The sequence below is a fragment of the Lontra canadensis genome, unplaced genomic scaffold (assembly GCF_010015895.1).
Source record: "Lontra canadensis isolate GAN:19392208 unplaced genomic scaffold, GSC_riverotter_1.0 scaffold63, whole genome shotgun sequence".
NCBI classification, from domain to species: Eukaryota; Metazoa; Chordata; class Mammalia; order Carnivora; family Mustelidae; genus Lontra; species Lontra canadensis.
The window spans coordinates 5,542,660-5,557,140 of record NW_022631057.1 but is presented as its reverse complement, the minus strand read 5'-3'; the positions used below and the strand labels follow the sequence as shown (position 1 = coordinate 5,557,140).

Here is a 14,481-nt window from a genome sequence, read left to right as displayed (position 1 = left end):
CCTCTATCCTGTTGATGCATACTATTGTCAGGTGGCTTATTCATTTGGATACCTATTCTTCCTACCATACTCCTGTATCTGGCTTTGCTTTCCAATGCTCAACTGACATCATTGTTGTCTGGTTCTCACTGAGCCTTTGTATTGGTTTCCTACAGCTTCTGTAACAATTACCACATACAGGATGGCTTAAAACAATGGAAGCATATTATCTCACAGTTCTGAAGGCCGGAAGTCCAAATGCAAGGTGTTGGCAGAGCTGGTCCCTTCTGGAGGCACTAAGGGGTAATCTGTCTCATGCCTCTGTCCTAGCCTCTGGGGACTGCCAGCAAGTCTTGGCATTCCTGAGTTTGCAGCTGCATCATTCCAATCTTTGCCTTTGTAATTACAACCTTCTTCCTTAGGTGTCTTTCTTGTGCCTCCATGACTCTATGCCCAAATCTCCCACTCCTATAAGGATAGCAGTTATCAGCTGTAGGCTCCATCTTAAATCAGTGTAACCTCATCTAACTTGATTACATCCGCAAACACTTCATTTCTAAATAAGGTCACATTCACAGGTACCCAGGGTAAGGATTTAAACATATCCTTTTGAAGGACACAGTTCAACTCACAGCATCTTCTAACTGTCAAATCCACTTGACTATCTTGAGCCTTTATCTTCTTTGTTCCCCTTTGTAAGTGAAAAACTCAGAGGTTTCCTGTATTCCCTGTGTTTACATTTTCTATTCCATTTTCTCCTGAACCCACTTTTTTCCTTTTTTTTTATTTGAATGTAGTTAACATACCATGTTACATTAGTTTCATATAGACAGTTTAGTGATTCAATATTTCTATATGTTATGCTGTGCTCACCATGAGTATAGCTACCATCTGTCACCATATAATGCTATTACAATATCATTGACTATATTCTTTATGCTGTGCCTTTTATTCTTGTGATGTATTCATTCCAGAACTGGAAGCCTCTCTCTCCCATTTTCTCTTCACCCATTTTGCTCATCCACCCACCCCTTTTCCCTCTGGCAACCACCATTTTGTTCTCTCTACTTGTGGGTCTAATTCTCCTTTTCGTTTATTTATTCATTTGTGATTTTTTTATATTCCACATATGAGTGAAATCATATGGTATTTGTCTTTCTCAGTCTTACTGATTTCACTTAGCATAATATCTTCTTTAATCAGACTTTTATCCCTACAATTCCACCAAAGCTCCCTTTGCCAAGACCACAAACATTGCTAACCCATTTTTTAATTAAATGTCTCAGTCACAACTAGAACCCTCTTTTATCTTTGAAACTCTTCCTTCATCTGACTTTGGGACACCACTTTCACGGTTGGCTTCCTGTCAACTTTCCAGTCTCTAAAGTTGGGCTCCCAATTGGGACCTGTTTTTTTCTCTATCTGGAGATACTTCCTATGTGATCCCATCTAATCCCATGGTTCTAAACACCAGCTGTATGAATGATGATTCCTAAACTTGATACTTCCAGACCTCATTGCTTCCTCACTCTCCAAATTCATGTAAACATCAGTTTTCTCACCATTGTCACTAGATGTTTAATAGGCATCTCAGTTAAACTGCATTCTTGACCCTACTCCCAAAATAAAATGTTGGATCACCATTGCCTTGTCTCTCATGTTTATCCATTGACTCTGCCTTCAAAGTATATCTAACTTCTTACCAACTCTTCTGCTACTTCACTATTTCCAGCAATCATTAACACTTATCTGAACTATTGCAACAGATTTCAAACTGGTCTTCCTATTTCTCCCTTGACCCTACAATCTATTCTCACCACACCAGCCAAAGAAATCCTTTTAAATCTTATATAGTATCACAGTATACCTTTGCTAAAAACCCTTCATGAATTCAGCATCTTAAGAAACAAAAGCTATATCATGCCCCAGGAGCAGTTTGTGACCTGGTCCCACTACTACCTCTCTGATATCATCTCCTAACATTCATTCATCTCAATCATTTTGTTCCAGGCATGACAGCATTTTTGCTGTTTCTTGAGCATGTCACATACCCAGGGTATTTACATCTGTTGTTGCTTCTGCTAGGAATGCTCTTGCCCTTTAGATATTTGCATGGCTAATTGTCTTATTCCTTCAGGTCTCTATTCATATATCACTTCATCCAAAAGACACTACTTACCTAAATTAACACCCACCATCTCTCTATCCCATAGGCTCTTTCTTCCTTCTTCTTGGTACTTACTATCTCTACCATATCATCCACTACCTGTTTTCTATCTCCCCTTCACGTGTTCAGAATACAAGCTCCTTGAGAATAGAAAGTTTGTCTGTTTATGATTTTCACTGCTGTATTTATAGATCTAGAAACAGTGTGCAGCACATAGAGGATGTTTGATAACATTGGTTATTTAAATGTCTCTTTTTTCCGTTCTCTGTAGCATTTGACCCTGTGGCCACATCCTTCTTGAATGTTTGTTTGGTTTCCCCTACTTCTCTGACCACTAATTCTCAGGCTCTTCCTGAGGGTCCTCTTCCTTTTCTCATATATGGAATGGTGGCATGCACCCAGATTAAGACCTTCATTATCTTTTCTCTTCATTCTGTACATACTCCTTTGGTTTCAGTCCAAATCCCATTGCTATGACAAGCACCCATACAATCCCAGATAACTGACATGCAGATCTTTGTCTCCATTTCAAAACTTGCTTCTGGATCCAAACTTGTCTGTCCAGATGCCCTCAATACCTCCACTTGGATGTCCTTAGGGAAGCCTACAGAGGCTTTTCTAGTTAACAGCCTGAGGATTGTTCCTCAAACTCACATTGTATTTCTTGTCTTCGTTCCTAACAAAAGGTCCCCAGAAACTGGACTTGTTTTCCTAACAAAGATTAAAAAAGTCAAATAGCTGTTCTTTGTCAAACATTTTATTTATATTTTTTCCTAAGACATATCATGATTCATTCCAGTAGATTGTTAAATCTGTTTTATAGATGAGAAAACTCAGGCTCAGACACACGAACTTGCTCAAGTTTGCAAGGCTTTTAATATCTTATTTTAGTTGTGCTTAGTGTATAATTTCAGTTCTCTTCTGAAATGATAAATGAAATCTCATCTTCCTCATCACAAAACCATTCCAGAATCAATTTAACCATCCAGTCAACAGAACAGGGTTTTCTGTGTCTCAAAAGCTCATTGTAATTGGGATACTCAATTCACTTGGCCACAAACCCAGGAAGAGTCCATACCTGAGCATTTACTGCCCACCACACTCCCACATACAGCTGAGTTTTAATCTGCCCAAATAGATTTTTTCATTCTTTTCCCACAAATCCCCTGGACCTCAAAGATCTTTCCCTCTCTTTCCTTCCCACAAAATTTCCTGTAAAATATCTCAATAAGGGCATGTTGAATGTAAGACATATTTGCATGACAAGCCGCATGTTTAGAAATGAATGGGGTTATTAAGGTGCAGTGTTTACAAAGAATGTCCAAAAGTATCTTAGAAAGGGTCACTGTGCCTTGTTCTTTTTTTTTTTTTTTTTCCCATTCAGCTCAATCATTCCTTCCTCAGAAGTTCTTCCCCGATGTCCCTTGGCAGCCTGCTCTGACCCACACTCTACGTATCTGTGTTCTGTTGTTTGTATTTTTGACTTACTTTAATAACATAAGACATAACATGACTATTGGGGTGAATGGCAAGCACAAATTGTCTAGAACTTAAGTATACTAACTTCCATAAATTTGAGGGTTTTTAACTGCCATGGAAGAAACAGAATCAAAATATACGTTCCATTTTTCATAATTTATTATATGTATTCTTCACAATTTTATGTATTTTATATTTTCCTCTTGGATGCCGGTGTATCATGCACATATTTCCAAATTACACTGTATTTATGCCAGCTGGAGGCAAGGATCATATCATATGCATTTCTCTACACTCTGTATAGCTGTATGCAAAACATATAGTAGGCGTTTGATAAACATTGAGTGAATAATGGATGGACAAATCAAAACCATCCCTTCCTGGACCACTCTGGAGCTTAGTAGTATTTAAAATCTGCTTTAGTTGTATTTAAAGTCATCATGCATAAGGTAATCACATTTTCTAAACCAAACATTAGACCATTTGGTCTCATAAGCACATATGACCTTGTAGGAATTTTGGGACCAAACATTTGATTGTCCTATTTAAAATCTGGGCTGTCCCATAGGGTCACCCCTATGTTTGGTACAGAAAGTATTAAGAAATAAGAATATAAACCTGAATGCCACTTGAGTCACAGCAGCCATATATTTAATGCTTAAGAAGAAAGAGGTATAATATTAAAATTTGGAAATCTTTATACCGAGACAGAGAAGCAACCCAGAGGTTGATAAGAGTTGATTTGATGCATGCATTTTGCTTCACCTCGAGTGAAACAGCAGGCTTTAGGCTCCAGTTTCTTCCACTGGGTTAAATCAGGTGTAGCATATGCAGGCTCTCACACAGCGGCAGCTGCTGAGTCTGTCCAGAAAATGGCTGTGCCAGCAGCGATTTCCCTGTGGATCTCCTATTTAATTGAATGAGAACCAGCAGGTGACTGGTGCCATGACGGGGGAATCACAGACACACTCTGAGCATGTCACTGTGTGATGGAGCTAATATACAGCCTTCTAAGTGGGACACTGGATTCTGCTCAGGGAAGGCGCACACACAGAATTTTCCTATTATTATTATCATTATTATTACTATTTTAATGTACTAGAGTTGTGATTTTGAAACCAATATTTTTACATTTTATGTAATTAACATGGAGAGTAGTGATGTCTCATGTAATTTATAAAGTGATTATGTATCTTCCAACCCATTATTACTAAGAAAATGTTAATACACCTTACGTATATTTCTGTCCTAATGTTAATGACAAGCAGTGATAAGAAAGAGAACTGGGGATCGAGGAAGAGTTTCCTCTCCCAACATATTGTGTATTTGTTCTGTGAATAGTACGTGCTTGGTTGCCACAGAATGGTTAGAAACGTGGAGAATGAAGGCATTTGTATATATAAAATGATAATGAGCATTCATTCAGTAGGAAAAAGGTAAGCATTGCTGTTAATGTTCCATTAAGCCTCAAACATCAGAAGAGCACTAATTTTCACCATACCTTGGATTTTTTATGGAGTAAAGGCAAAGCTAACTATCTGATCTGAATGAGGTTTACTCGGTTCTATTCAAGGACAAGAGGCATTAAAAGAGACCCATGTCAATTTATAACTCAGTGAATCTATCTTCATAGAATAAATGGAATATATAGACAGCAACTAGCAAAGCAACTCATGCTTAGCAGGGAGAGAAATTTAGAAACCATTTACACTCAAATGTTACAAAGATGTATAAAAATAAAGTCATATAAAAACATGTATGTGGATGACAGAAGTTTATGTTAAGATTTTCTTTTCTGCTACTTAATGAGAACACTTATTTAGTTCAAAGTCTACACAAAATAATAGTTGACAAAAATTATAAACAAAAGCTTGAGACATTATCAGAGAATGTTAAATAAGCAAAAGAATGGAGGCATTTAAGTGAAATTAGAAGACAAGAGATTCAGATAAAAAAATGTTAATACAGTTCGGAGTTTCTTTAAAGTTTTAATGATCACAAAGCATTAAGACCTAACCCCCTGAAGGTGGTGGGTGCTGGGGGCATAGTAACAATTAATATTAGCCTGTAAGCCCCCAAATTTACTCTGGTTGTCAAAAAAAGTCATGTGCTTAGTTAATGATCCCCACAGCATTGTGTTTGTCTGAAACTTTCATCTACATTGCTGTCTGCTGGCTTAAGGCTTACACCTTTGCTCTTAATAAAAGAAAAGAGAGCTATTTAACTAAATCTCCTAACCATTAAAAACAATTGGTTTTACGGCCACTTTCAAGTCCCCCTCAGAGAAAGCTTCTACAAAAAAAAAAAAAAATACCCACTTTGATGTGCTGTGGGGCTTAATCAAACATTCTAGAGTCAACAAATGCTAAGAAAAAAAAAATCTCAATAAAATGCTTTAAAAAATTGTAAGTCAGTTTGATAGAGTCTGAGTTGCATGTCTGTAGTGCTTTTGGAGATCTGCCAGTGCTAAATAGGATCCAGTTGGTGGGGACTGAAGGATTCCTGGCAACAAATCAGGACAGAAAATCTGACCAAATAATGTCTTTCCGAATAGCTGACAGCTAAAATCTGTTCTCTGGCTGTTACTGCTGTGAGTAAATGGGCAGATATTTTATTTAAACACATAAGTGTGAAAGAAAGAAAGAAAGTCATTTCCATATTCTGGAAAATCCAATCGGAAAAAACAAGGTATTTTTCAATATTGTTTTTCAATGAAGTTTTCCAGTTTTAGGAAAATATATCAAGAAAATAAGGTAGACTTCACTGATTTTTTTCTTCTTAGAAATCAAGTTTGAAATTCCATGTCTATTTAAAAAACAAAACAAAACAAAAAAAACCATTCCTTCTATGCCATTGTCCATATTCAGGAAAAGAGAAGCGACTGAAGCAAGCTAAAGAAGAAGCTATGGCAGAAATTGACCAGTACAGAATGCAGAGAGATAAGGAGTTCAGACTGAAACAATCTAAGGTAAACAAGAAAGTAAACACAGCTTCTTTTTAATGCGGCACAGATTATAATATATTAATATTCAAAAGGTATAATTCAGAATATCAAGGGGGGAAATACACTGGAAGTTCAACTAGCTTGAACATCAAACTAAATCTTACACATTCTAGAATTACTGATTTTACGTTTTCACTTTCAAGGCTTTTTGATTTAACATAGAAAGTGTCAATCAATAGTTAATATCTATTATATGCTGCCCATTAAAAACTGTATTTCAAATATTCAAATTGAAGGGCCTGGTTGAGTATTATTTCTACCACAGATTATTGACTAACATATTTTATTAAGAAAAACACTTCACAAAACGTATTTTTTTGTCTATCAACATTCACCACTACAATCAATAAAAAGAGTTGTACATCGTTACAGAATAAGTTTGTTAAGCCACATCTACTTTGGTGAATTCAAGATTTACAAATAACCAAAGTAGATACTGTTGCATATTGCTGAAAAGTCTCCTGGTATTTTTTTTTTTTTAATTTCCTCTTTAACAGTCTGGCTTCATTCAACAAATCTTTCATGAAAATATTTCTAAAAGGGTTTTTCCTCCACTAACATTTTCCAAATATCTACAGTTTACAGTAAAAAATAAATAAATAAGCACACGATATTTTCAGAACCAACATCCTTCCTTCTGTGTTGCAACAGGGAGTAAAAAAAAATTATTAAATTCCATGTGTTACAAACTAAAGTTTATATGGTACGGGTTTTTTTTTTTTTTCTTTAGTAGGAACATAAATAAAGGCTGACACTGCAAGATGAACTACAAGCACTTTGGAAATCCCCTTATTTACAACTTTTATTTTAGTGGGAGTGGATGTGAGACTCATAGAGGATCAGGTAAATTGAATCTCATGGTAGGAAAAACTTTTCCAGTGACCTCTTTCTTTTTTCTTTTTTCTCAATATTTTTTTGAGGGGGGGAGATTTCATTTATTTATTTGACATAGAGAGAGAGAGAGAGAGAGCATGAGCACGGGAGGGGCAGAGAGAGAGGGAGAAGCCAACACCCTGCTGAGCAGGGAGCCCATTTGGGTCTCTATCCCAGGACCCTGGGATCATGACCTGAGCCAAAAGCAGAAGCTTAACCACTGGAGCCACCCAGGTGCCACCAGTGGGCTCTTTAACATAAAAATTCCTTCCTAGAGTAAAGTGGACTATCAGCTAAAATAAGTTCTTCTTATCAATATTTTTAAAAAGGCATCATAAAATCCGAAGTCTATACATGTGTATACAAACCTCCGTAATTGGCCCTTGGCTGTCTCTCTAACTTGTCAGTTCTGAAAATGTCATGCACTTACATTTTACTGTGAACCACAGATATTTTTTAAATGATAGTGTAGGGAAAAGCATTTCTTTATGTTTTTTGAAAAATTTATTGAAAGAAGCCAGTCAATTGAAAAAGAAATCATAAGGAAATAGGAGAACATTTTCCAGCAAGCAGGGTGCAATAATATCTACTAGGGTCATTTGTAACATTTTCTATTACCTTTGTCTCTGTTCAATTTTAGCCATATCTGCCTTCCCGTTCTTCCCCAGACTGAACGCGCCACCGCCAATGGCACCTTTACACATGATTTATTTCCTCCCTGGAATCATCTTCTTTCAGACATTTTCATCCTTCTTTGATCTCTGTTCATTTGTTAACTCCTCTTTCTAATCACCTTATTTAAAATTGTGTCTCTCATTCAAAAAAGAAATTCCCCATTATAGTCATATTAGGTATCATTACTAGATACATTGTAAATTCACATTTTTTATTGCCTATCTTTTCTTCTGAACTATAACACCAAAATGGCAGGTTCTATGTTACGCTCTCTGTTACCTTCCCCAGTGATAAAATAGCGTCTGCTCCATAGTAAGCACACAATAAATATTCACTGGGAGAATATTTCTTCTGTGCCTTTATCTTTCCTGTTGAGTCCTATCATGACCCATGACATGTTGGGACCTGAGATAATAGTCATCCTTAATGCCAACCAGCATTTATTATTCCAGGCAGAATATTTCTGATGTACTTATTTCTATTTTTAAGTAATCACAAGACTGACTGTAATTTTAGAAAGTAGTTGGGTTAAATCTCTTGAAATATTATATCTCCAGAAAGATCTCATAAGATGTAAATCTGGTTCAGGATATTTGTTCTCTGCTTTGGAAAATAATTAAAACTCCTCATTGCTGTCATAATTAGAGCTCGAAGCCAATTTTCCAGCTAGTTGATCAAAAGCTCACATAGAAAGGTTAACAGGTTTAGGCCTCCGCTACTTCAAGCATATTGTAAAACCATTAGCACAAGATAGTCGTTCCTTGGCATGACCTCCATATGTCAGACATATTGCTATTCCAGTTAAATCTCATCATCATTAACCCAGGGCAAGTAGGAGGTCTGGGAGGAGACCCAAGAAGCCAGTTTCCTGCCTGCTGTGGGTGAGACACCTCGATGTCACTTTTTTTAGTTGCGTCTTTTAGCTCTTGTTGATGTATGTGTTGTTTCAATTCCCCTGATGTATCAACAGAAAGAGGTATCCCAGTGTGGGTTGCTTATCAACAAATATTATTTTATTAAAGATTTATTTATCCCTTGTTTGTCATTGATACCGGATATAATTTCTTCTCCAAAAGAAGATATTACGTGGCTAAAAGGAAATCTGGACTACAGTGGAAACATGAAATCTCTTATTAACGCAAGTAGAAGTTAGATGGCCCATGAATCTAACCAGAAAACATGAAAACAGTTTCCTGGGGCATATTGAAGACTTTTGTATCTTTCATCTTTCCTCCTGAATTCATTTTGTTTTCTTAAAACAACTGTAGATTGAGAATACAAAACATTTTGTTTTCTTCAAATAACCGTAGATTGAGAATGCAAAACTGTGTTTTGCTTATAATAGTGGGACCCAAAAACCTCTGCTTTCTCCTTAAAAAAGAAAAAAAAGTTTTATTTATTCTATTTGAGAGAGAGAGTGAGTGTGTGAGGGGGGTGAGGGGAAGAAGGAAAGAATCTCCAATCAGACTCTCCACAGAGTCCAGAGAACGACGCAGGGGCTCAATCCAACAACTCACAAGATCATGACCTGAGCTGAAACCAAGAGTCAGATGTTTGACCAGCTGAGTCACCCAAGCACACCTCTCTGTTTTCTCTCAAACAGGAACATTTGAAAATTTTGTAAAGAAACTTACTGAATGTTGAAAGATTTCACAAACACCATCATTTAGCTGTAAATCTAATAAGCATCAATCTCAATATTGAAGTTTTGAAAATTAACAGGAAGAAGTCCTTAAAGGGAGTCCTTTGATGAAGTGTACCACCACATGTCACACAATTATCAACTTTTAATTTATATAGTGTGCCAAACATTCAGATAGCAAACTTCTGCCAACAAGAGCAGCAGAGTGCAGGTAGTAAGTTCTCTGTAATGTGTTCTCTGTAATACGTTCTCTGATCATTCTATTCAGTTCAACAAATATGCACTGAGCATCTACTATGCTCTAAGCAGTGTTAGAGACACTTACAATACATCAGTGGACAAGGCAATTGATCTTTTGTGGAGCTTATATTCATTCCTTTACTCTCCTGGATGACTTAAATCCACACTGTCTGCATATATAAAGGTATGGAATTCTTCCTGAGGAAGGCCATTTAAAATAGTATATGGGGGCGCCTGGGTGGCTCAGTGGGTTAAAGCCTCTGCCTTCGGCTCAGGTCATGATCCCAGGGTCCTGGGATCGAGTCCCGCATCGGGCTCTCTGCTCCCCGGGGAGCCTGCTTCCTCCTCTCTCTCTGCCTGCCTCTCTGCCTACCTGTGATCTCTGTCAAATAAATAAATAAAATTTAAAAAAGAGTCCTTTAAAAAAATAAAAATAAAAAAAATAATAAATAAAATAGTATATGGTACCAGAGGAGAGGTGGGTGGGTGAAGGGTGTTAAGTGTACATTTATCTTAATGAGCACTGAGTAATATATAGAATTGTTGAATCACTGTATTGTACACCTGAAACTAATAGAACTGTAGTTAACTTATATTAACTATACTGGAATTAAAATTTAAAATAAAGTAAAAAAAATAATAAAACAGTATATGGTTGGTTACTGGTAGAACAAGTCAATATAGAACTATAGAAATTCAAATTACTGCACATCAAATAAACTCAAAATTATATTATATTTAACTATTCAGGATGAGGCATGGACTATGGGCTACTTTTTAAAGGCATTCCAATGTTTCCAAAAGTATAAAATGGATTAAAAAGCACAAGGAACATAATCAGTGACAATTCATAAAAATCACCGACATTTACTGATTAGTTGCTCAGGGCTAAGCTTCTTGCTATGTAACATCTATACTATAATCCTTTCAGAAAGTCATCGTATTGTCTTAGAAAAGCACATGAAGAATACAACTAATAGTAGTAGCTACCATCTGTGTGTTAGACTCGTACTGTCAAAAATGGTGGCCACTTCACCTATAGCTAAAAAACACTCATAATGTAGCTAGTCCATGCGTGGAAGAGTTGGGCGGTATAACTGGGTGATGGGCATTAAGGAGGGCATGTGATGTAATGAGCACTGGGTGTTATATACAACTGAAGAATCACTGAACTCTACCTCTGAAACTAATAATACACTGTATGTTAATTAATTGAATTTAAATAAAATAAAATTAAATTTTTAAAAAATTTAGCGAGTCCCCATTAAGATGTTCTGTAAGTATAAAATATATACCAGATTACAAAACTTAGTATGAAAAACAACAATGCAATAATTTTATACTGATTGTACATCAAAATAATAATATAAAGAATACATTAGGTTAAATAAAATATGTCATTAAAATCAATTTTGTCTTTTTTAAGTTAAATTAAAAATTTTTTTAAAGATTTTATTTATTTATTTGACAGAGATCACAAGTAGGCAGAGAGGCAGGCAGAGAGAGAGGAAGGGAAGCAGGCTCCCTGCTGAGCAAAAAGCCTGATGCGAGGCTCGATCCCAGGACCCTGGGATCATGACCTGAGCCGAAGGCAGAGGCTTAGCCCACTGAGCCACCCAGGTGCCCCAGTTAAATTAAATTTTTAATTAAAATTAAAAAGTCATCTTTTTAATGTGACTCTGTAAAATTTAAAATTACTTCTATGGCTTGTTGGGACACCTGGGTGACTCAGTTGGTTAAGTGACTGACTTGATTGTGGCTCAGGCCATGATCTCAGGGTCATGAGATGGAGCCCCACTGTGGACTCCCTACTCAGCAGGGAGTCTGCTTGAGCTTCTCTCTCTCCTTCTGTTCCTCCCCCCACTTTTGCACTCTCTCTCTCAAATAAATAAATAAAATCTTTTTAAAAAATTTACATATATGGCTTGCTTTGTGAGTTGTGTTACGTTTCTATTGGACAATGCTGAAATAAAGAACCTAAATTGAAATGAACTTTTTCAAGGGCCTACAGAATAGTTCACTGATCTAACCTAATAATAGCTGTTTTTAACACTGTTCCAAAAAAATAGATAATAATTTTATAATAGTTTGTCTTACACATTTTTCAACACTAAAGAAGTTGGATTTAAGACCTTTTTTTTGAGTTTGGTAGACTCTCACGTAAGATAGTGGGTTTAGAGGGAAAAATAGATTTTGGTAAAATAATTTTGGTAAGTAGTTCTCCTCCATTTTTAGACTTCTTCCTAGCAAGGGAAATTCAGTCCATATGTCTCTGCTTCTTGTATTCTCACTTATCAAAATGTTATTTTATAAAAGTTATTTGATGTCTTAGAAGCTAGTTTTCCTTAAGTGATTTTCTTTGAACTGGGAAGCCCTTATTGCATGGAGTATAAACAGAAAAGAACTTGAAACTGATGGCCTCAGTTGCATTTGATTTCAAGTGTAGGACCTAGAAAGATAATTCAAATCCTAGAATTTAAAATAGTCTTACGAGTCAATCATTAGCGTAGTCCCTTGGATTGAACTAAATGCATACCTTCTTTGTGTGTAAACACTCACAGAAGAGAAAAACAAACAAAAACCAGCTGTGTCACCTTAACAATACTGTTTAAGAAAGGCTGATTTACAAAGGAGATAAATTAGGAGTTGACTCTTTACTTAGCAAAGGATAACTTTACAAAGGGTTTCACTGCAGAATCCCTTTAAATTAGCAATTCCCCTGGTGAAATTTTATTTGGTTCAAATCTCTTGGAGATAATGGGAAATACTGGGAAACCCTGCCAATGAGAGCAACCAGAAAGATTTATTAAAGTGCATCTAAAAATATAATGTAACTAAATGGACACGTATATCTTTTTTTTTTTTTAGATTTTATTTATTTATTTATCAGAAAGAGAGAGCACAAGCAGGCAGAGAGGCAGGCAGAGGCAGAGAGAGAAGCAGTCTCCCCACTGAGCAAGGAACCCAATACGGGACTCGATCCCACGACCCTGGTGGGATCATGACCTTAGCCGAAGGCAGCGGCTTAACCAACTGAGCCACCCAGGTGCCCCTGGACATGTATATCTTAAGTTGAAATTCAATTTATATTAAAATTTTCAAAATTGTATCTGTTACCCAAAAAGAGATAACTATACATGCCAAAGTATTGTACTGGGCATGTTGTAGCTATATCTTGCTGAAAAACAACAATCAGTGTATATTTTAAAAATTGGCAAACCAGTTATTTGCTCTTTAAAAATCAGCAGAATGGGTGAAATCATGTCTTTCAACTTTATTTTCAAGATTTTTAATTCAGAAAAGTAAACCACGGGGAAGATACAGGAACTGGATTGAACATATTATAAATATGTGAAAAATGTAATACATGAAAAAACTTCTGAGTGTGTTATAACGATTGTGAATGTGCCTTCAATTTGTACTGTGTGGAGACCAACCTCAAAACAGAAGTAACTGACCATGGCTTTTCATTCTTTAGGAATGTTTATCCGTCTCACTCATGGTAGTGGTGGTTGTATCCATTCTCTGAGAAAGTTCTGGAAAAATAACATGTAAGATGTACACCATAGACCAAGCATTAATAAATAACCCAAAACAAGTTTAACTAGTAAAACAATTACACTTTAAAATGATACATAGTGTGGTGAATTCTCTCTGTTTTATTTTGTCAGATAATGGGCTCTCAAAGTAATCTCTCAGAAGAAGTAGAAGAGCAAACACAAGGGAAGATAAAAGAACTGAATGGAAGCTACAACAAATGCATGGAAAGTGTGTTGAAGCAGCTTTTGAACACTGTTTGTGATGTGAAGCCAGAAATCCATGTAAACTACAGAGCCACCAACTAAATGGGCACCCTACTGTTCAATAAAAGCTATATGCATGCCACCTGGTTGCTTATGGTTATTAAGCTTAATAATGGGTTATATTTTATAATCCATATATTATAATATAATGGATTATTATAATCCCTATATAATATATAATATATATGTTAAAATAGAATGGATTATATATTATAAAGCTTATTAATTAAATAAGTTAATTAATAAGATTAATGCTTATTAGGAAACTTGAAATGTAAATCTCATATTTACTAGGTATCTACAGATTTCAGTGTGACATAATTCACAAAACAGCACTGAATTTAAAAACAAACAACCAAAAGTTGTTACATCTTTCTTGCTAACAGTCATGACTTGTCATTCAATGTGGAGTAAATCAAACATGCAAAGTAACATATTTTTTGACACTTGGCAGGAAAACATGAACCTGACCACTTTTTAGTGGATATGTGGCTTTTAAAAAGTGCTTCTTTTTAACAATTTACAAAATTTTTTCTTTGTTGTAGTTGTTAGAAGATCATTTTTAAAGGAAGATTTATATCTCATGCAGGTATAAAATGAACAGATGTCAAAGATTTTA

General features: G+C 35.9%; 1 protein-coding gene across 2 annotated transcripts in view; it reads left to right on the top strand.

Moving 5' to 3' along the window:
* Positions 1–13,946, top strand: part of ATP6V1G3 (ATPase H+ transporting V1 subunit G3) — a 53,691-nt gene extending 39,745 nt beyond the window's left edge. For both annotated transcript variants that reach the window (XM_032878206.1, XM_032878205.1), the window contains exons 3-4: positions 6,493–6,593; positions 13,731–13,946. In XM_032878206.1, coding sequence (XP_032734097.1) covers positions 6,493–6,593; positions 13,731–13,904 — 275 coding nt within the window. In that variant the 3' untranslated portion in view covers positions 13,905–13,946. The remainder of the gene's footprint in view (positions 1–6,492; positions 6,594–13,730) is intronic.
* Positions 13,947–14,481: the final 535 nt, after the last annotated feature.